The sequence below is a fragment of the Jaculus jaculus genome, chromosome 10, assembly GCF_020740685.1.
Source record: "Jaculus jaculus isolate mJacJac1 chromosome 10, mJacJac1.mat.Y.cur, whole genome shotgun sequence".
NCBI lineage: Eukaryota > Metazoa > Chordata > Mammalia > Rodentia > Dipodidae > Jaculus > Jaculus jaculus.
The window spans coordinates 96,923,934-96,944,466 of record NC_059111.1 but is presented as its reverse complement, the minus strand read 5'-3'; the positions used below and the strand labels follow the sequence as shown (position 1 = coordinate 96,944,466).

Genomic DNA, 20,533 nt, shown 5'->3' with positions numbered 1-20,533 from the left:
CTGTCCTGAAGACAGCTCCACCAGGCCCGCTGTCTACCGGGAAACCTCCCAACTCTTCCTCCAGCCCTGGGCCCTGGCTCCGAAACAGTATGTGTGGACAGAGAGAACAGCCAACTCTTTGGCCGGGCTCTCTAACAAGTTCCGCGGGTCTGTTTGTTAAAGAAAAAAAAAAAAAATTCCAGTGGGCGCATCCAACACATGGAACTCAAGTGCAGAAATTATATTTATCCAGCCCACTGCCAAGGAGATCACATGTGCCGTGAGTCACTCCAGATGTGCTCAAAAAACAGCCTCTGTGTGGAAGCCCAGTTCCCCAATCCCAGAGAGACTTGGATTCAAAGACGTACCGACTCTCGACTTCTGTCCCACCCAGGAGGCGGTGTCCGGCCTCCAACCTGCGCCCGCAGAGGGGAGGGCATTGCTGCCCTCCAGAAAAAAGGGAGGGTGGTAAGAACTTTGTCATCGCACAGGGAGGAATTCGGGGACCTACCTGTAGCTCCTCTTGTCTCATCAAGCTTCAAGGCTGGTTTCTCACCTCTGTGGGAGGAAAGATGCATCCGAAGGCTTTGCTGTTAATGCTGCTCTTCTGCAATGTCCAGGCTGCTGTGTCCTGCAGGTGGGGCAGGGGTGAGTGGCTTTTGTTCATTCATTTGTTTGACATGTATTCTTCTCAAATATAATTAGGAATATGAAGGGGAGTGACTGGAAGGAAGGGCATTAGGAGCCTGGCACCCTTTCCTTATGTCACCAATGCCAACTCTGTGCTTGCTGGCAGGTTTCCCCTTGGTGGAAGATGATGGGAACAAGGACTCTAGGAAAAAACAACAAACATCAAAGCTGCCGATTTGGGAACTTGGTGGAGGTAGAGGACCCAGAGGGTCCACCTAGCAGGCCACCTAGCAAGCCCTCCTCAGAGTAGGTGCTGCCTATGTATTGAAACAGTGGGTGCTGGGATTCAGGAGGCCTGCCGCCTTGGGGACCAGAGCGAGGGACTCTCAGCCAAGGTGGCCAAGAAGAAGGTCTCCGTGCCACCACCCAGTTGGCAGTGGATGCACCCTTGCAGCCAGGTAGGGTTGCCTAGTGGTAGGTAGAGAGAGAAGAACCTTCGGACACCTGGCCAGCCTGCTTGGTCTCGGCCACTCCCAGGAACCCGCACCCAGCCGTCATGGAAGAGAAGGACCCCATGCAAAGGCCGTCCCCTTGTTGCCGTCTTCATCTCTCTTGGGATGACAGACCTCAGAACCAGGGTGGCATCTTCACTATTTGTCCCCGGGGCCTGGCTCTGCTTGGCAGGCAGTGGCGCGCACCAGGAGCCAGCTGGTTAATTGTTCTTAGGACATAAGGGACCAAGCTGTCCTCTGAAGGGAAATCTTCCCTCTGCCAAAGGTTAGCTGAATTTGTGCTCCCAGAGGAGCTGGAACGGGCCCCCTCAAATCAGGCCTGTGCATGTTTCTAGCAACCCCAAATTGGGTAAAGGCTGGTATGCAGAAGCAGAGGAGAAGAATCAGAATGGGGGGAGCAAAAGGCATGGTACTTTGGATTTGATCCCTTGTGGTTATGCCTGATAGTAAGGGCTTGCCGGTCCTCTGAGCCCGGATGCAAATAATGTAGCCTTTCCCTTTTTTTCTAACGACCTTGAGGAATTCACATCACAGACACACAGACACACAGACACACAGACACACACACACACACACACACACACACACCTCTGCTCATCAGGTAGGGGCACAACTTGGAAGTGGAAAACGTATCTTGGAATCAGTTCTGTGTCTTACCCTTTGTCACACTGGGGACAATAGCATCTATCCCCCTCTTTCTTAAAGTAGGGTGTCACTCTAGCCCAGGCTGACCTGGACTATGTAGTCTCAAGCTGGCCTCAAACTCACAGCAATCCTCTTATCTTGGCCTCTCAAGTGCTGGGATTCAAGGTATGTACCGCCACACCCGGCTATATCTATTCTTCTAAGACACAGGCTGCTTAAGAGAGATGACTTAAGGGCTGGAGAGATAGCTTAGCAGTTAAGCGCTTGCCTGTGAAGCCTAAGGACCCCGGTTCGAGGCTCGATTCTCTAGGACCCATGTTAGCCAGATGCATAAGGGGGCGCATGCATCTGGAGTTTGTTTGCAGTGACCGGAGGCCCTGGCGCGCCCATTCTCTCTCTATCTATCTGCTTCTTACTCTCTCTGCCCATTGCTTTCAAATAAATACATTTTTTAAAAAAAGAGAGAGATGACTTGACTTGTGACACACATATAAACCCTTCTGGGACTGCCCTACAAGGGGCTGAAAGATTTAAGCTCTGCCTCTAATGAGTTGCTGTGTAATCTTTGAAGAGCCTCCTGACTTCTCTGAGCATTCGTAACAGGTAGCATTCTGCCAGTAGCAAACCTTCCCTTCATAGTGTTGTTTTGAGGGTCATATTCAAAAATATGCTGTGTGGGCTGGAGGGATGGCTTAGCAGGTAAGGCATTTGCCTGAAAAGCCAAAGGATCCAGGTTCAGTTCCCCAGGATCCACGTTAGCCAGATGTACAAGGGGGCGCATGTGTCTGGAGTTTGTTTGCAGTGGCTGGTGACCCTGGCGTGCCTATTCTCTCTCCCTCTCTCTCTCTCTCTTTCAAATAAATAAATGAATATTCTTAAAAATATATTCTCTGGGCTGGAGAGATGGCATAGTGGTTAAGCACTTGCCTGTGAAGCCTAATAACCCCAGTTCGAGGCTTGGTTCCCCAGGTCCCACATTAGCCAGATGCACAAGGGGGCGCACATGTCTGGAGTTCATTTGCAGAAGCTGGAAGCCCTGGCGTGCCCATTCTCTCTCTCTCCCTCTATCTGTCTTTCTCTCTGTGTCTGACGATCTCAAATAAATAAATAAATTTTTAAAAATATATTCTCTATAAATGTTGAAGCACTAAATAATGTTAGAAATTATTACCTATCCATTAAAAGATGAACATTTTTCATTAAAGGAAAGTTAGGGCTTTTCACATAAGTTTGGTAGCATCCTGTGAGCAACTTCTCTCACTGGGCTCTCTCCGCATTGGAGAAGGTCTGCCCAGGCAAGTTTGAAGGCTATGTGAAGCCTCAAGACCACACAACAAAGAAAAATAAAGAGGCAATTATGGAGCAATGATTTTAACGCCAGATTTGTGGCTTAAGACTGTGTTCAAAGTCAACAAATGATAGGGACTTACTCCAGTTCTCATCAGAAGTCTTCCATGTGTTTGGGTTTGGGGTCTGGCAGGATTTTCTTCATTTTTTTAAACACATTTTTGTGACCCTACAAGGAGAGCACAATTATTGCCACCATTAAGATAGAATAAGAGGACTGGAGAAATGGCTTAGAGGTCAAGGTGCTTGCCTGCAAAGCCAAAGGACACAGGTTCGATTCCCCAGGACCCACATAAGCCTGATACACAAGGTGGTGCATGCATCTGGAGTTCATTTGCAAGAGCTGAAGGCCCTGGCATGTCCATTCTCTATTCTGCCTCTCTCTCTCTCTCTCTCTCTCTCTCTCTCTCTCTCTCTTTCTCTCTCTCCCTCCCTCATAAATAAAATAAAATAGATGTTTTTTAAAAAAAGATAGAATAAGAGTCACACCCAAATGAATTACTATTTTTCCCAAAGTATTAGCACACCCACCTTAATCTTTATCCCTACTCCAATTGCAGCTAGACTTTAGGAAGCCATCTTCCCTAGAAACAGCCTGAGGATTAGGGGCTCCCAGTGAGTGCTCCTCTATCATGCCCATCCCCCTGAAGCCATCCCAACCCTTCCCCACGTGGAAAAACCCAAAGAGAGCCCATCCTTTGTCAAGACTTCCTTCTTCCTACCGTCCTCCCAGCCCCTCCCTAGAAATGCTCTCTAGGATTCCATCCGGGAGGTGCTTTCCATGGCAGTGTCCAGGAGTGTGGGGCCAATGAGTCACCTGCGGTTACTGTGGATTATTGGGCCAACCTGAGGACACCCAACCTACACACACACACACACACACACATACACACACACACACACACTACCACACCCCAGGTCCTGACAAAGCAGCACTGGGGGGAGAAAGACCCACCGGACTAAAACCACCATATGTACATATTCATCCGTAGGAATACCTATGTTGTTAAATACATATAAATTATTTCCTTATGAAGCAGCTAGGTCAGAAGTATGGCTCTAGGGTTTGGGGGGCTTCATGTTACTTTTGGGTGTGTGTTTTAGAGTCGTGTGGGCTCTTGGTCATGACTGCTATGCCAGGGAAGGGCAGTGGCCGGTGGTCAGGGAGTGCTGAGTCACTGCACTATGTCACCTGGTGTACAGCTCAGAGCCCCTGCTGCATCCTACCCAGCTCCAGGGGGCTTCAGGAGATGTGCCAGCATGACTGGCAAGGGAAGTGGAGGATGGGGACAAGATGGTAAATGTCCCGGATCACCCCACCAAAGGGGTGAGTGGACGCGACCCCATGTCCATCTGAGATCACGCCACCCCTATTCATTGCCTTGCCATCACTCAGTCCTCCTGTGGTAGAACTTGCCAGCTAAGATTGCTCCCCTGTTCCACAGGACACTGGTACATAAGCTGGGACCCTAGTTTGCTCCAAATAGCACCAACTTTCCAAAAGGAGCCAAATGTGAATGAATCAGTGTAATCTGGCAAGAGATCTTTCACAAGGGAGAACTTTTTCTTTCCACACCCACAGTCCTCTCCATAGAGTTGCTTCAACTGATCCGTTAAAAATAGGGCTGTGGGGCTGGGGAAATGGCTTAGTGGTTATGGCATTTGCTCGCCAAGCCTAAGGACCCTGGTTCGATTCCCCAGGACCCATGTAAGTCAGATGCACAAGGGGGTGCATGTACTTGGAGTTGAGTTGGTTTACAGTGGCTGGAGGCCCTGGTGAGCCCATTCTGTCTTTCTCTCTGCCTCTTCCTCTCTCTCTCTCTTTCTCAAATAAATAACATATTTTAAAAATAGGGTGGCTGGAGAGATGGCTTAGCAGTTAAGTGCTTGCCTGTGAAGCCTAAGGACCCCAGTTCAAGGTTCGATTCCACAGAACCCACATAAGCCAGATGCACAAGGTGACACATGCGTCTGGAGTTTGTTTGCAGTGGCTAGAGGCCCTGGCACTCCCATTATCTCTCGCTTGCTCTCTCTCTCTCTCCCTCTCTTTCTCTCTCTGTCGCTCTCAAGTAAATAAATAAAAAATAAACAAAAAAAAAATAGGGCTGTGTTGTGGCTTGGTGTGGTCTGCAATCCACATCCTTTCAAGCAAGCAAGTGCTACACATCATTGAGTGGAATCCAAGGGAGGCCTTGACCATGTCTGTCAGACTCAATGTATTGTAGAGATGTGAGCAGGAAGATGAAGAAAATGTTGAACTCAGATTGTAAAAAAAAAAGTCATAGTCAGTCAGGACTGGAGAGATGGCTTAGCCTAAGGACCTAGGTTCGATTCCTCAGTACCCACATAAGCCAAATGTACAAAGTGGCGCATGTGTCTGGAGTTTGTTTGCAGTAGCTAGAGACCCTGACACACCCATTCTGTCTCATATATCTGTCCCTCCTCTCTCCCTCAACGAAATAAGTAAATTAAATTAAAATGTAATTTTAAAAAAGAGGTCAGTCAGACTGTACCTCTTGGCAGAGTCCTCCTCTGGGCACCTCCTGGCTGCACATCTAGGCAGGAAAGTCTACTCAGGATCAGGCTGGGGGAGATAGTGACTACCTTGAGTGAGGTAAATGAAAAGTTGCTCCTTCCAAGGACTCCTTGGAGATAAGAGAAAGGATTCGGTGCAAACCGGAGTCAATGTGTACTTTCTGATCATTAACTAGGAGCTGGAATTGCACATGAGCTCTAGAACTACCCTCTTGCAAAGAGGAAGATTTCATAAAGATTATTTCTGGAAAGACTCAAGCTCAGTGGTGGGGTGGGTAATGTGGGGCTTTAAGATCATTTATTCCTTGAACTAAACAGGAACGAGCCCAAGGAACACAACAATGGACAGAAGAGACATGTCCCACACCCTGGTGGAGCTGGCACTCCACAAATAAAACATGTGATTGCTGGATGGCCATCAAGTAAGGGACAGAGGGTTTGAGCATAGAGAAGGCTGTCCTTTTAGTGTGGTTGTCAAGGGAGGCCCCACTGAGAAAGTGACAGAAGACCTGAGAAGTAAAGGAAGTGAGTCACGCAGTCTCTGGGAAGGAGAGAACCGACAGGTAGATTGGAGAGGCAAAGGCCCTGTGGCAGAGGCTTGCTGGATGTGCTCAGAAACAGTGTGGTGGCCTGTGAGACAGGGAGGGCAGAAGACGCATGCAGAGAGGAGTCATCATGGGATGGAGTCCCCGGCACCATGCGAAGATCTTTGGCTTGTCCTCTAAGAGAGATGGTGTTGCCGTCAGCTTCACGTTGCTGACACAAAGCACCTGACCAAAAGCAGCTTGTGGGAGGAAAGGGTCTATTTTGATTTACAGACATGAGGGAGAAGCTCCATGGTGAAACTGCCTCCAGCTGGGGACCTAGCATTCCAGAACATACGATTTTATGGGGGACACCTAAGTCAAATTAGCGTAGATGGAGACACAGAGGACTCTGGGCAGAGGAGTGAGATCATCAGAACCAGGGTTCCACAGGTTCCCATCAGGTGCAGTGTCAAGAAGGAAGGAGCTGGGAGATGGCTCCGCAGGGAAGAGTGCTTGCTGTGCAAGCATGACGACCTGAGTTCAATCCCCAGCACCCGAATGTAAAAAGCTGGGTCTAGGGTTGGAGAGATGGCTTAGCAGTTAAGCTGTTTGCCTACAAAGCCAAAGGACCCGGGTTCGATTCCCCAGGACCCATGTAAGCCAGATGCACATGGTGGCGCATGTGTCTGGAGTTCATTTACAGTGGCTGGAGGCCCCAGTGTGCTCGCCCTCATACTCTCTATCTCATTCTCTCTCAAATAAATAAAAATAAAATATATTTTTAAAAAAGCTGGGTCTAGCCACGCACACCTGTAATTCCAGTGCTGGGGGGGAGGGGCATTAAGAGTATCATTGGTTCTGGGGCTGGAGAGAAGGCTTAGCGGTTAAGCGCTTGCCTGTGAAGCCTAAGGACCCCAGTTCAAGGCTCGGTTCCCCAGGTCCCACGTTAGCCAGATGCACAAGGGGGCGCACGCATCTGGAGTTCGTTTGCAGAGGCTGGAGGCCCTGGCGCGCCCATTCTCTCTCACACTCTCCCTCTGTCTCTCAAATAAATAAAACTAATTAATTAATTACTTAAAATAAAGAGTATCATTGGTTCTTACTGTTCAGCCAGTCTGGACCCATCCCCCCAGAAAATACCAGAAATTCCAGGGTCAGTGAGTCTATCTCTAGGACATAAGGCAGAAGAGTGACAAAGGACAATGCCCAATGTCCTGTGGCCTCTACACAGTGTGCACAGGGTGCAAGCATGCACATGTACTGCACAGACACCGCAAGTGCACACACACGTGCAAAAGAACCTATTAAAGGCAGAGCCCAAGGATGGAGGCGGAGACACTGACGTCAGAAAGGAGTTGCACTGGGCAAAGACCGGTACGTGGCAAGTACTAGGCAAAGTACTTGATGAATTCTGAAGGTGCCAAGAACATTAGCTTGTTAGTTGGATGTGAGATGTTAAAGAAAGTCACAGATGGGCTGGACAGATGGCTTAGCGGTTAAGCGCTTGCCTGTGAAGCCTAAGGACCCCGGTTCGAGGCTCGGTTCCCCAGGACCCACGTTAGCCAGATGCACAAGGGGGCACATGTGTCTGGAGTTCGTTTGCCTTGGCTGGAAGCCCTGGCGCGCCCATTCTCTCTCTCTCTCTCTATCTGCCTCTTTCTCTCTCTGTCTGTTGCTCTCAAATAAATAAATAAACAAAAAAAGAAAGTCAAAGACAAAAACAGAAAGTCAAAGATGACAATTTGATCAGCTGAGGGAGACGGGGAAGGCTGAGGTACAGAGATGTGTGTGAGCGTGTGGGGTGAGTGTCCCCATAGATGAGTGTGTGAGTGACGGGCATGTTGAGCACCAGGGTTGGAGCGAAAGGCAAATAGCTCTTATAAATTTCAAAAGGGTACTCCAGGAGGAGATGGAGAAGCCCACCTGGAAATACCCATTGACAGCCATCCGCTGTGGTTACGAGAAGGGCAGGAATGTAAGACCGCCATACGAGAGAGCAAGTGAGAAAGAAGGGCGGCCGGGAGCGAGGGCTGGTTTTCATGATGATGGAAGAGACAGCAATGCATCGTCCACCGTAAAAGACCCGGTGGAAGGTCTGACATGGGAAGGAAAGGGCCAGATCACTGGAGCCGCCTCTTTTTTTTTTTTTTTTTTTTTATTTATTTGAGAACGACAGACACAGAGAGAAAGACAGATAGAGGGAGAGAGAGAGAATGGGCGCGCCAGGGCTTCCAGCCTCTGCAAACGAACTCCAGACGCGTGCGCCCCCTTGTGCATCTGGCTAACGTGGGGCCTGGGGAACTGAGCCTCGAACCGGGGTCCTTAGGCTTCACAGGCAAGCGCTTAACCGCTAAGCCATCTCTCCAGCCCTGGAGTCGCCTCTTAATGGGGGCTTCGTGTGCCGGCTAAGAGTGTGGCTCCTGATGCAATAGCAGAAGAGAAGTTGGCACGGGTGTGCAGGAGGCAGGTGACTGGCTTAAAGAGATGAGGAACAGTTGTCTGGCAAAGTGGGGCGTGGGGCTGTTTCCTCCAGCCACATCAGGTGTGCGGGTGCAGGCCTGGCACAGGGGGGGGCTGGATCTTTGCCAAGGACTGTAGAAGAACAAGAGAGGAGCAGAGGAGTTGGAATCTGGGCAGGAGGGAGAACCCAAGGGGTGCAGTCATTTGACCTTGCAGGCCACATTATTGTAAACCCAGCTTAGAGGTTTTAAAACTACATGCAATTTGGTGAGGGATGCGTTTGATGCCAAATGCACTCCATGGTTGGACATTAACTACCCCGATCCTTCTGGTGCTTGTTTAGAACTGAAAACACCTGGTGTTGAGGTAGAAGTTGTCTACAAAAAGATAGTATTGTCTGCCCTGTCGGTGAGATGGGGCTTTGGCGCCTGGAGGATCTGGATGGTGATCTCAGACCTATTTCGAAATGTATCAGGGCAAGGTCCTTCACCTGCAAGCTGTCGGTATCTACTCCTCAGGGCGTGAATGGAAAGCACGCAGCTGGCTGGTGAGGCTCTGGTGGGCACTCCTGAGCTACCGTAACTCCTGTTAGCCTGAGGTCCACAGGTGTCTCTCAATAGAAGACATGGGTAGCCCAGGTTTCTGGAGCCAATTCCTGGAGTAGCTTAGTCAGTGTGACCAGATGCATAGCAAGTGTTCTATAGATATATTTTTTTTTTTTTGAAAGAGAGAGGCAGATGGGGTGGGGGGTGCCAGGGCCTCTAGGCACTGCAAATGAACTCCAGACAACATGCACTACGGTGTGCATCTGGCTTTATGTGCATACTGGGAAACCAAACCTGGGACCTCTAGCTTTGCAGGCAAATGTCTTGACCACTGAGCTATCTCCCCCTTGCCTCCCTTCTCTCTTTTCCCTCTGGAAGAAGAACCATACCCAATGGTGGTTCAGAGCTGTCTCCATGCCAAGCTTGCGCTGCCCAAAGCCGTTCACTAATAGCTCACAGAGAGCAGAGGGCGGAACTTACTTACAGTGGCATCCATCAATTTGTTGTTGTTTCATTTTTATTTATTTATTTGATAGCAACAGACAGAGAAAGAGGCAGAGAGAGAGAGAGAGAGAGAGAGAGGGAGGAGAGAGAGAATGGGCATGCCAGGGCCTCCAGCCACTGCAAACAAACTCCAGACTCATGCGCCCCCTTGTGCATCTGGCTAACATGGGTTCTGGGGAATCGAGCCTCAGACCAGGGTCCTTAGGCTTCACAGGCAAGTGCTCAACCGCTGAGCCATCTCTCCGGCCCGCATGCATCAATTTGAAGGACAGGAAAGATAGGGAAGGACGGAAAAGCCTAAAGAGTACTCAGGGTTGTTTCGTATTTACTATCTAGGTTATTTTTAATGCATGTGTGTGTGTGTTCATATATGGATGCTATAGAGGCGAGAGGACACTCTCGGGTGCTGCTCCTCAAAAACATCTTCCATCTTTTTGTTTTGTTTTGTTCTGTTTTTTTGAGGTAGGGTCTCACTCTAGCTCAGGCTGGCCTGGAATTCACTATGTAGCCTCAGAGTGGCCTCGAACTCTCGGTGATCCTCCTACCTCTCTGCCTTCCGAGTGCTGGGATTAAAGGCATGCACCACCACACCCAGCCAGTCTCCCATCTTTTTTGATACAGGGTTTCTCACTGGCCTGGAGCTCAGTGATTAGGTTAGACTGGGTAGCCAGTGATCCCCAAGAATTCTCGTGTCTCTACCTCCCCAGTGCTGGGATTACAGGCATGCTCCACCATGCTGTGCATTTTACATGGGTGCTAGTGACCCAAACCCAGTTCCTCATGTTTGCAAGTCAAACACTTTGCCAGCCCTAGTTTACTTTATTTTACTTTTATTTTTTTTCTGGTTTTATCAATGTAATGTCTCACTCTAGCCCAAGCTGACCTGGAATTCACTCTTTAGTTCCAGTCTGGCCTCAAACACTCAGCCACTCTCCTACCTTTGCCTCCCAAGCTCTGGGATTAAAGACATGCACCACCACGCCTGGCACCTAGTTTATTTTTTAATTATTCATAAATTCACATTGGAGGCTGGAGAGATGGCTTTGCAGTTAAGGCGCTTGCCTGCAAAGCTGAAGGACCCAGGTTCGATTCCCCAGGACCCACACAAGCCAGATGTACAAGGTGGAGCAAGCATCTGGAGTTCGTTTGCAGGTCTAGAGACCCTGGCGCACCCATTCTCTCTCTATCTGCTCCTTTCTCTCCCATTCTTTCTGTCTCAAATAAATAAATCATATTTCAAAAATACAGATTGAGGGCTGGAGAGATGGTCTAGTGGTTAAGGCTCTTGCCTGTGATAAGGACCCATGTTGAACTCTCCAGATTCTGTGTTAACCAGATGCGCAAGGTTGCACATGCCCACTAGGTGGCACAAGCATCTGGAGTTCAATTGCGGTGGCTGAGGTTCTGGCCTGCCAATTCTCTATCTCACCACTCCCTCTCTGTCTGTCTCTCTCTGTCTCTTACTCACTCTCTCTAAAAAGAAAAAAAAATTAAAAATACACATTGAGCCCATATGCTGAGCACTACATAATACGGTGGTACCTTAGAGGAAGCAATACACTCCATTTGTGCCAGAAGCTGCCATTCCTGGTGCCTCTTTTCCGACAAATGTGCAGCAAGGCACACGGTGTGCAGAACGGACATGGAAAACCTCAGGAGGTGGGGAGGGAAAACAGTATGTTGATGGGGTAAGAAAAGCTTCCTGGGGAAACAAGGTTGTTTATCTCGGCAACACAGGAGCAAGGCTCCGTTCAAACTTTACACATGTTCAGCATGGAGTTGGCCAGCCCTTGTTTCAGCCATGGGCATGTGTGGCAGGATCCAGCCTTCCAGCATTATGGACAAGAACATCTGGGAGGAATTGTACATCCACTTTTCACTTCTACATCTTGACGCTGCCTGGGTAGATGAATCTACGTCTTACCCACCACCAACAGCATTTCCAGTGGGAAGGAACTTGCCCTGAATGCTGCCTAGAGAGTCACACCTCTGCATAGCTGCAGAGCCACTGAGATGTCAGCCTCGGGGTAACTGCCCTCCAGCAGTCTAAGGCCTATGAGGAAGCTAGAAGCCCCTTCCCTGTCCCAGAAGCAGGCATTCATGATGTCTCTTTTCTGAAGGACATACATCAAGACGCACAAAGTGTACAGAATGGACACAGAGAACCTCAGGAGGGGGAGGGAGAGAGGAAACAGTGTGTGGAGGGGGTGAGTGTCCCCCACTCTGCCAAAGTGTACACAGTCAACACAGCTGCAAGGGGCTGGAAGGGTGGCTCAGCGGTTAAGGTACTTGCCTGTGAGCCTAAGGACCAGGTTCAATACCCCAATGTCTGGAGTTCCTTTGCAGCAGCTAGAGGCCCTGGTGAGCCCATTCTCTCCCTTTCTCTCTCCTTCTACCCCCCCTCATGTGTGTGTGTGTGTGTGTGTGTGTGTGTGTGTGTGTGTAGGTGCGTGTATATAGATAGATAGATAGATAGATAGATAGATAGATAGATAGATAGATACATATACATATATATACATATATATGTGTGTGTGTATGTATATATATGTGTGTATATATATATATATGTATATATATACATACATATATATACACACACGTAAGGTATGAAAACATGAAGTATAGCCAGGCATGGTGGCGCACGCCTTTAATCCCAGCACTTCGGAGGCAGAGTTAGGTGGATCTCCATGAGTTGGAGGCCACCCTGATTCTACATAGTAAGTTCCAGGTCAGCCTGGACCAGAGTGAGACCCTACCTTGAAAACAAAACATCCTCAGCTTTAAATGAGCATGTATTTTTTTTTCTCATGTCAAAGAATATTTATTTAAAGCATGTCAAAGAAGCTGTTCTCAGGAAAAGGGCTGAGTGTCTTCAAAGTGTTAAAGACCACAAGAACATCCCAGGACCATTGTCAGGGAGCCCGGATGATGAGGAGCAGCGCCCCTGCATTTGCTGGGGGGAGGGTTGCATATTTTTTCAAGGAACAATAATTTTGCAATGAGGAAGAAACGCTTTAGTTTTGAGGTAAGAAAAACATTCTGGGAGAATTAGAGAAGTGAAATCACTCCTAAGTCCTATTCCAAGAGTGAGGGTCTGCCCCCACCCGTTCACGGTGGGAGGCAAAGAAAGGCTCGGGAAAGGGCTGGCTCACACATCGGTCTAGGACCAGGTGTCCTAGTTTCATTTCCCACCATGGAGACAGAGTCAAGATGCACGCCCTCTAGGTGCCTCACTCACTCCTAGGCCTCAACAACAGCATATAGAAACACTTTCATCCCAGCCTTTGGGGAACTTGTGGCGATAGACATAGATAACATACTGGAAAAGCCCAATTTCACTGGGAGATTCCCATAGTGGGCTTTTCCAGAAAGTTCCTTTAGGTTGATGACACTTCATTTTTTCATCATTTCTGATGCAAATCTTTCCAAAATGTCTTACACTGCTCCTACCTGGAAAGTAGCACAGTGCGCTGAATGTATCTGACCTTCTTGATGGCTCACGGGCACCACTATCAACTGGCAAGAGCTGGCACGAGCGGTTATGGAAAGGATGCTCGCATAACTTCATGAGGGCACACCCATGCTCACCTGATCTTTACAGTCCTTTCTCTAGTTTTCACAGTCTCGTCTTGAAGAGGTCCCATCTTTTCCTACCACTTGGCACAGGCGTGCCCAGCAGTTCTGCTCAGTGCCTGCTGCCCAGAGGGGTTGAGCCGTCGGCAGGGGTTGTTGGCTCCTCGTCTGACATAGTCCTGGAGAAGTGTAGTTTGTCATGTCCACTCCACGCTCTCCCTCACTCATGCTCAGTCGGTTCCTCATCCCTGTGACCCTGTGTTCCGCCAGCAGCCCATCCATCTTCCTCTGCAGCTCTTGGGAAACAATGTCATCGAGATATCAACATAGACGCGACCGCATTGTGAAGTCAGCCAGCCCGGCAGCTCTGTACAAGGTCCCCTGGAGCCCAGTGCCGGGGTCTCGCAGGAGGGTCTCTTCCTGGATTTTGCCATCTGTGGTTGGATCCTTGGCAGCTCTGTTCCAGATGGCCGGGGGCAGCCGAAAGTCTGCCTCCCTGATTAGAAGCATAACAACCACTAACTAGCAGCTCCCCGCTGATAACGTGCTCAGCTGTGCAACACTGTCAGGCTACAGTGTTTTTAGAAATTCTCTTGTGGAGTTGGGGGAGGAGGTTGTTTTCTTGCTTGCTATTGTTTTGCTTAATTTGCACTTAAAAAGATTTTATTTTATTTATTTATTTATTTGGCAGAGAAAGAGGGAGGGAGAGAGAGAATGGGCACACCAGGGCCTCTAGCCACTATAAACAAACTCCAGATGCATGCGCCCTCTTGTGCATCTGGCTAACCATGGGTCCTGGGGAAATCGAACCTGGTCCTTTGGCTTTGCAGGCAAACGCCTTAGGCAAACCGCTAAGCCATCTCTCCAGACAACTTTTTTAAAAAATCATAAATCTCCTAGCACATGGGGCCGAGGCATTACTCAGTGAGTGAAACATTTGCCCACAAGTGTGGGTACCTGAGTTTAGACGCCCCCCTCCCCCAGGTTCCACATAAGTGCTGGAAGATGTAGCCAACTTCCACAATCCCAGTAAGCCAAGAATGAGATCGGAGGCAGAGAATTTCCCAGAAACTCATGGCCTGGTGGACACAGCAGTGAACAAGGAGAATGGGAGAGCCCCCACCCCCGACCAACACACGCCTTAAACCAAAGTGGAAGGCAGAGACCAACACCCAAAAGTTGTTGTCTGACCACGGACACGTGTGCTGTGGTCTGCATACACACATCACGGGAACATACCAAGAAAAAAAAAAAATCCCTGGAGCTGTTTATTATTATCCAGCCTCTAATATTTGTAACCAAAACACGTGATCCTGCTTATTCTGGGATTCAAAATCATCACAGAAATGTGGCCAGGATGTAGTGAATGCAGTAGGAATACAATGGCCCTGTGTAACACATGGGTGGAGATGGCTCATCCATAACAGCTCATCGTACATTGGCAAGATGACTTTAAAGATCTGCCCACAGCTACAGCTGCCTTAAAAAAAAAAAAAAAAATCAAGGCTGGAGAGATTACCTAGTGGTTAAGATGCTTGCCTGCAAAACCTAAGGATCCATGTTCAACTCTCCAGATCCCATGTAAGCTAGACCCACAATGGTTAGGCAAGTGCAAAGTCTCAAATGCCCACTAGGTGGTGCAAGCATCTGGAATTCGATTGCAGTGGTTGAGGCCCTGGCCCTGCCAAATCTCTCTCTCTCTCTCTCTCTCTCTCTCTCTCTCTCTCCCCCTCTCCCTCTCCCTCTCCCTCTCCCTCTCCCTCTCTCTCTCTCTCTCTCTAAAAGAAGAAAAAAAAAATTTTTTAACCCCTAGCACAAACATATCCCTAAGCAGATAAATTTTCCAAAACAATCTTAGATGATTCTGAGGATCAGTCAGGCTTGAGCTATGGTCTTCCATGCCCGGGAGCCTTCTGGAATACACCAAAGGAGTGTGACCTCACCTCCCTCTGTGTCTGCCCACTTTCAAGATGCGCTCAGGGCCGGCCTTAGGGTTGGATGGAGGGAGGCAGCCAGTGTGAACGGCCGCCTCACAGGTCTCTCTTTTGTCTCTCTTTTGTCTCTTTTAGCGGTGCTCTTTCCTGCCGCCCACCGACCCAAGAGGTCCTTATCTCTACCATTGAACCCAGTCTTGCAGACCTCCCTGGAAGAAGTGGACCTGCTCTATGAGGTAAGCTGAGGAAAAGCCACCAACCCAAGTCACCCAACGACCCTAAACCTGCTCTATCTTTTTTGGAGAAGTGGTCTCCCTGGACCCTTGGGCTTGAGTGGTTAGGAGTGGAGGTCATAGAATCCTGTCCAGGTATCTCCTTTCCCATGTGCCCTGACAGGAATGACAGTATTCAGGGCCCAGTCAGGCAAAAATGACAGGTTAGGTTTGTCCCATAAGTGCCACTTCCACACCCGGGCACCCAGGCAATATCGCAGGCAAAGGCTTAGAGGCATTGACTCATCAGTCGTGTTCAGGAAAAGCCACAGTAGGATCTGGGTGCAGGTGTGTCTCAAAGGCCCATCACTGTCTGGCTGTCCCAGCAGTCCAGCTAGCTCTCTGGACATCTGGGCCATTCTGCTGGCTCCCTTCTTCCGCCACTGACACCTGCCTGTCTGGGACTCCACTTCTCCAAGCCACAGGGTGAGTCTCCTGCACCCACGTGATCTGGGCCAGTGGAGAAGCTTAACTTCAAGGTCTGGGCTTCAAGGTCCATCGGCCACGTGAGCTTGCATAATCCACCATTTCTCTCTGGGCCTGAACTTTGTTCCTTGACTTCAAAATTCCCCTCTAGCTTTAACTCCTCTGACTCTGCACACTAGGGGTTGGAGAGATGGCTCAGCGGTTAAGGTTCGTCTTCAGTGCCTAACAACCTGGGTTCCGTTTCCCAGTATCCACATAAAGCCAAATGCATAAAGTAGTGCAGGCATCTGAAATTCATTTGCAGCACCTAGAGGCCCTGGCGCACCCATTCTTTCTTTCTTTACTTTCCAATCTCTCTCTCTCTCTTCCCTTGCAATTAAATAAACAAAATATTTTTTTAAAAGCCAGGTGTAGTGGTACACTTGGGAAGCAGAGGTAGGAGGATCACTGTGAGTTCGAGGCCACCCTGAGACTACAGAGTGAATCCCAGGTCACCCTGGGCTAGAGCAAGACTCTACCTTAAAAATAAATAAATAAATAAATAAATAAATAAATAAATAAATAAATAAAAGTTTAAAAAAGGAGGAGACCTCTGCAAGGTCTCATAGTGGAGCCAGTGAGCAGAATTCAAACTCCTCCCTGGACAGCAAAGTGGCAGATGCATTCATGAACTGTGTTGAGAGAACATAAGTCACTGAACAGACCCACGCTTTAGAAAGAAGACACAAGGGGCGTGGCTTAAAGAGTAGGGGGCGGGGGGGGGCAGGAGACAGAAATAGGGAGGAGGCTTAGGATTTGGGGTGTTTCCATCCCAGGAGATTTACTAGGTTTCTCTTGAGAATGATACTGGACAAGGATGCAGACGGCAGCCTCGGCCCACACCATAGTGCCGGTGTCCCGCTCAACCCACAGCACCGTTTGCTGTATTCTTCAAATTCCCAACATCTGGACTGGAGAGTCGGTTTAGCAGCTAAAGGTGCTTGCTTGCAAAGCCTGACAGCCCAGGTTCCATTTCCCAGTCGTCACATAAAGCCAGATAAATGAAGTGACACACGCAACCTGGAGTTCATGTGCAATGGCTGGAGGCCCTGGCACGCCCATTCTTTCTCTCAATGGCCTCTTCCTTCCTCTCCCTGTGCCCTCCTCCCCCCTTGCTCTCTCTCCTTTCTCTCTCAAGTAAATAAATAAAATACTTTTTTAAATCCCTGGCACAAACATATCCCTAAGCAGATAATTTTCCAAAACAATCTTGGATGATTCTGAGGATCAGCAGGAGTCCCTGGCATGCCCATATTCTCTTTTTCTGTTGCCCACACTTTCTGTCTCTCCCTCTCTCATAAATAAATAAAAATATTTTTTTAAATAATTCAAATTTCCCAACTTCTGGTTAAATTTTTCTTGAGAATGATCAGTTTATGCCTCAGAAGCTCTTTGGTAGATGAGAGGAAGAAAGGAAAGAAGGAATCGATCTGGGACTAAAACAATACCTGCCCACTGAAAGGGTAGCTTTGTGGCTCATACCAGACCCTGGGTTAGAGGCACCCATATTTGCCCCATGTGCTGGTCACAAAGGAAAGAGAGGCCCAGAGAGGTAAAGATTTTTTTTTTTTAATTTTTATTTTTATTTTTTATTTGAGAGCGACAGACACAGAGAGAAAGACAGATAGAGGGAGGGAGAGAGAATGGGCGCGCCAGGGCTTCCAGCCTCTGCAAACGAACTCCAGACGCGTGCGCCCCCTTGTGCATCTGGCTAATGTGGGACCTGGGGAACTGAGCCTCGAACCGGGGTCCTTAGGCTTCACAGGCAAGCGCTTAACCGCTAAGCCATCTCTCCAGCCAGAGGTAAAGATTTTTGTCCAAGGTTCCATAGTAGGCAGGAAGCTCAGAGCTGGAGTAGACCTCCAAGCTCTTCAGCCGTCCCTCGCTTCATGTCTCTCCCCATTGCCCCTTTCTCCCCAGTTCCTACTGGCTGAACTCGAGATCAGCCCTGACCTGCAGATCTCCATCAAGGATGAGGAGCTAGCTTCCTTGCGGAAGGCCTTAAACTTCCGCTCCATCTGCAACGGCGTGATCCCCAAGAGCATCCCAAGCATCCGCCGGCTGAGTGCCAGCCTGGCCAGCCACCCTGGCGTCCTCAAGAAAGAAGACTTTGAAAGGACAGCTCTGACCCTGGCCTATGCAGCCTACCGCACGGCTCAGTCCCAAGGGCATCAGAAAGACGTCTGGGCCCAGTCCCTCCTCAGCCTCTTTCAGGCCCTGAGGCATGACTTAATGCGGTCCTCTGGCACTTCAAGGTCTCCCTGAGTGACTGGCACGTGCCAGAACCTTGAAGAGGGGACTAGCAACTTCCAGAAAGTTCATTCTCTACCTACAGAGACCATCAAGAAAAACCAGCACTGTCCCCGCAGGGTAGCAGAGATGAGTCACCCGGACAGACACACACTCTCTGCCTCTTGTTGCTTCCTGACAGACACGTGTGCTCTATCATGTGAGCGGGGTTGGAAGAAAATGCTAGAACAGTTATTGAAGGGATCTCCAAAGGTCAGTGGTTTTGCCTGGCATCACAGCAGTTCAAGATATGAATGACGCAGAGGGTTGACCACCTGCACCCTGGAAGGAGGACCAAGCTAGAGAAGGCCTCATGGAAGTCTGGTTATAGTAGGAAGATGGACAGATTCCTTTGGTTCCAAGGGGTTAGGATACTGGGTTGAATCAGTATATCCCCACAGGCCTTACAGAAAATGTAAAGAAGGTAGAATGATAGTCTAGTGAATAAAGTGTTAGCCAAGGACACACTGGCTTTTCTCAAAACAAACAAGTGGAATCGGTGTGAAAATCAGTAATGTGGTCACCTGCATGTATTGGCGCACCTTTTCTGAAGTTATTCTGAGACAAGAGAAATAGGCAGTGACCGCAGAAATGCTCTGGGTCCCCAAGCCAAGCTGGCTCTCCTAATGAAAGAGCTGGCGCCATCCACACTTGTCCTAAGCCTGAAATACTTTCACACCATCAGAGATGAATGTGCTCCAAAATAAAAACAATTTTCAGATGAAAGCTGGGCTGCCCTTTCAAATACGGAAAGTGTCCATTTTTGAAATGTTGATGCTGCCGGCCGTGGTGGCGCACACCTTTAATCCCAGCACTCAGGAGACACAGGTAGGAGGATTGTCATGAGTTCAAGGCCAACCTGAGACTACATAGTGAATTCTAGGCCAGCCTGGGCTAGAGGGAGACCCTACCTCAAAAACCCAAAAAGAAAAAAAAAATGTTGTATCTACTTAAATAGCATATCAGTTATCTTCTCATTGCTGCAACAAAATATCTGACAAAAACAGGTTTAGGGTGGGGGAGGCTGGAGAGATGGCTTAGTGGTTAAGGCGCTTGCCTACGAAGCCTAAGGACCCAGGTTCAATTCTCCAGCTCCCACGTAAGCCAGATGCACATGGTGGCGCATGTGTCTAGAATTTGTTTGCAGTGGCTGGAGGCCCTGGCGCGTCCATACACTCTCTCTCTCTCTCTCTCTCTCTCTCTCTCTCTCTCAATCTCTCTAGTAAATAAATAAATAAATCTTTTTAAAAATAGGTTTATGGGAGGAAGGGTTTATTTCAGCTTATGACTGTGGTTCCGGGTTCCAGTCCACCCTGGTGGGGAAAGTGTGGCGGGAGGAATGTTGGGCAGCTGGTCAGTTGGGCAGCTGGTCACATGGGTACAGTGAGGAAGCAGACAGGGATGAATGCTGCTGCTTAGCCAGATTTCTTCTTATAGAGTCCAAGACCCCAGCCCATGGTGTGGTGCCCCCCCACACACACACCCACAGTTAAATCAGGTCTTCCCGCCTCAACCTAGTGAAGATCATTCCTCACAGGTGGCTCTATGCAAACCCTCACAAAAGGCGTATTTGGTATCTTACCATGATCACTGTAACGATCACTGTAGTCGAGGCGGATGCAGTAATTCTAAGGTCCCTCCTACCTACAATCACATGGCGACTGTGAGCGGCTGCAGGAAGGGTCCACGTGTGCAAGGTCTGCTGAAGGGTTGGGAGCGCCCACCCGCCCACGCACACACAGCGTCCAGTCCCCTGTGGGGTTCTCTGCTGCCTCCTGGCCTCCAGGTGGTTAGAATGTTCTTTCCTCTGCGTGCAGTACACACCCTCCCTCCACAGCTCTCCCTGCGGAGTGGTCACGACCTGAAAAACGGAGCCGGCCAGGCTGGCTATCACTCTATGCCAACAGTTCACGGGGCTGAAGAAAACGAGGGTCCTGCATTCTCTGAGGCTCTGCCCCAGCACAGAGGCCTCCCTGGCTTCGGGGGGCTGGCATGCAGGCATCTGATCTCCCAGTGAGGAGACCTGCGGGGGCTCCACCCTGAAAAGAGGGCTTTCGCCGTCGCCACGCGAAGACCATGGGTACGGACTTCCACGGGATCCTTTAGCGGATGGGTTTTGTCCGCTCGGCCTGCGTGGTCCTTCTGGAGAAATAAAGGCTGGGACGCGAGACGGTGCTTCTCATGAGAGAAAACAGCGTTGTGTCCCCGCAACCTCCGGCCCTGAAGAGTAGTCACTCCTTGCCTTGCTTTCGCCACCGATCGCTCTCCATGGTCCTCGAACCCAGATTCCTCCGTGGCTTTACTGGTCAATCT

At 49.3% G+C, this 20,533-nt stretch overlaps 1 protein-coding gene across 2 annotated transcripts; it reads left to right on the top strand.

Annotated features, from left to right (window-relative positions):
* Positions 1 to 265: 265 nt before the first annotated feature.
* Fam180a (family with sequence similarity 180 member A) lies at positions 266 to 18,683 on the top strand. 2 transcript variants are annotated; one of them, XM_045160572.1, is made up of 3 exons: positions 266 to 616; positions 15,330 to 15,430; positions 17,852 to 18,683. In XM_045160572.1, the coding sequence occupies exons 1-3, from the start codon at positions 592 to 594 to the stop codon at positions 18,194 to 18,196; spliced, it is 471 nt and encodes a 156-aa protein (XP_045016507.1). In that variant the 5' UTR covers positions 266 to 591; the 3' UTR covers positions 18,197 to 18,683. The 2 variants fall into 2 exon arrangements, with proteins under 2 accessions (XP_045016507.1, XP_045016506.1); XM_045160571.1 differs by having other exon boundaries at positions 269 to 627.
* The last annotated feature ends 1,850 nt before the right edge of the window (positions 18,684 to 20,533 follow it).

Excerpts from the sequence above, each read along its gene's own strand:
- Fam180a (XM_045160571.1), top strand. The coding sequence starts at position 552 with ATGCATCCGAAGGCTTTGCTGTTAATGCTGCTCTTCTGCAATGTCCAG. Across the intron at positions 628-15,329 it reads GTCCTGCAGGTGGGGCAGGG|CGGTGCTCTTTCCTGCCGCC; the intron begins GTGAGTGGCTTT and ends TGTCTCTTTTAG. Across the intron at positions 15,431-17,851 it reads AAGTGGACCTGCTCTATGAG|TTCCTACTGGCTGAACTCGA; the intron begins GTAAGCTGAGGA and ends CTTTCTCCCCAG.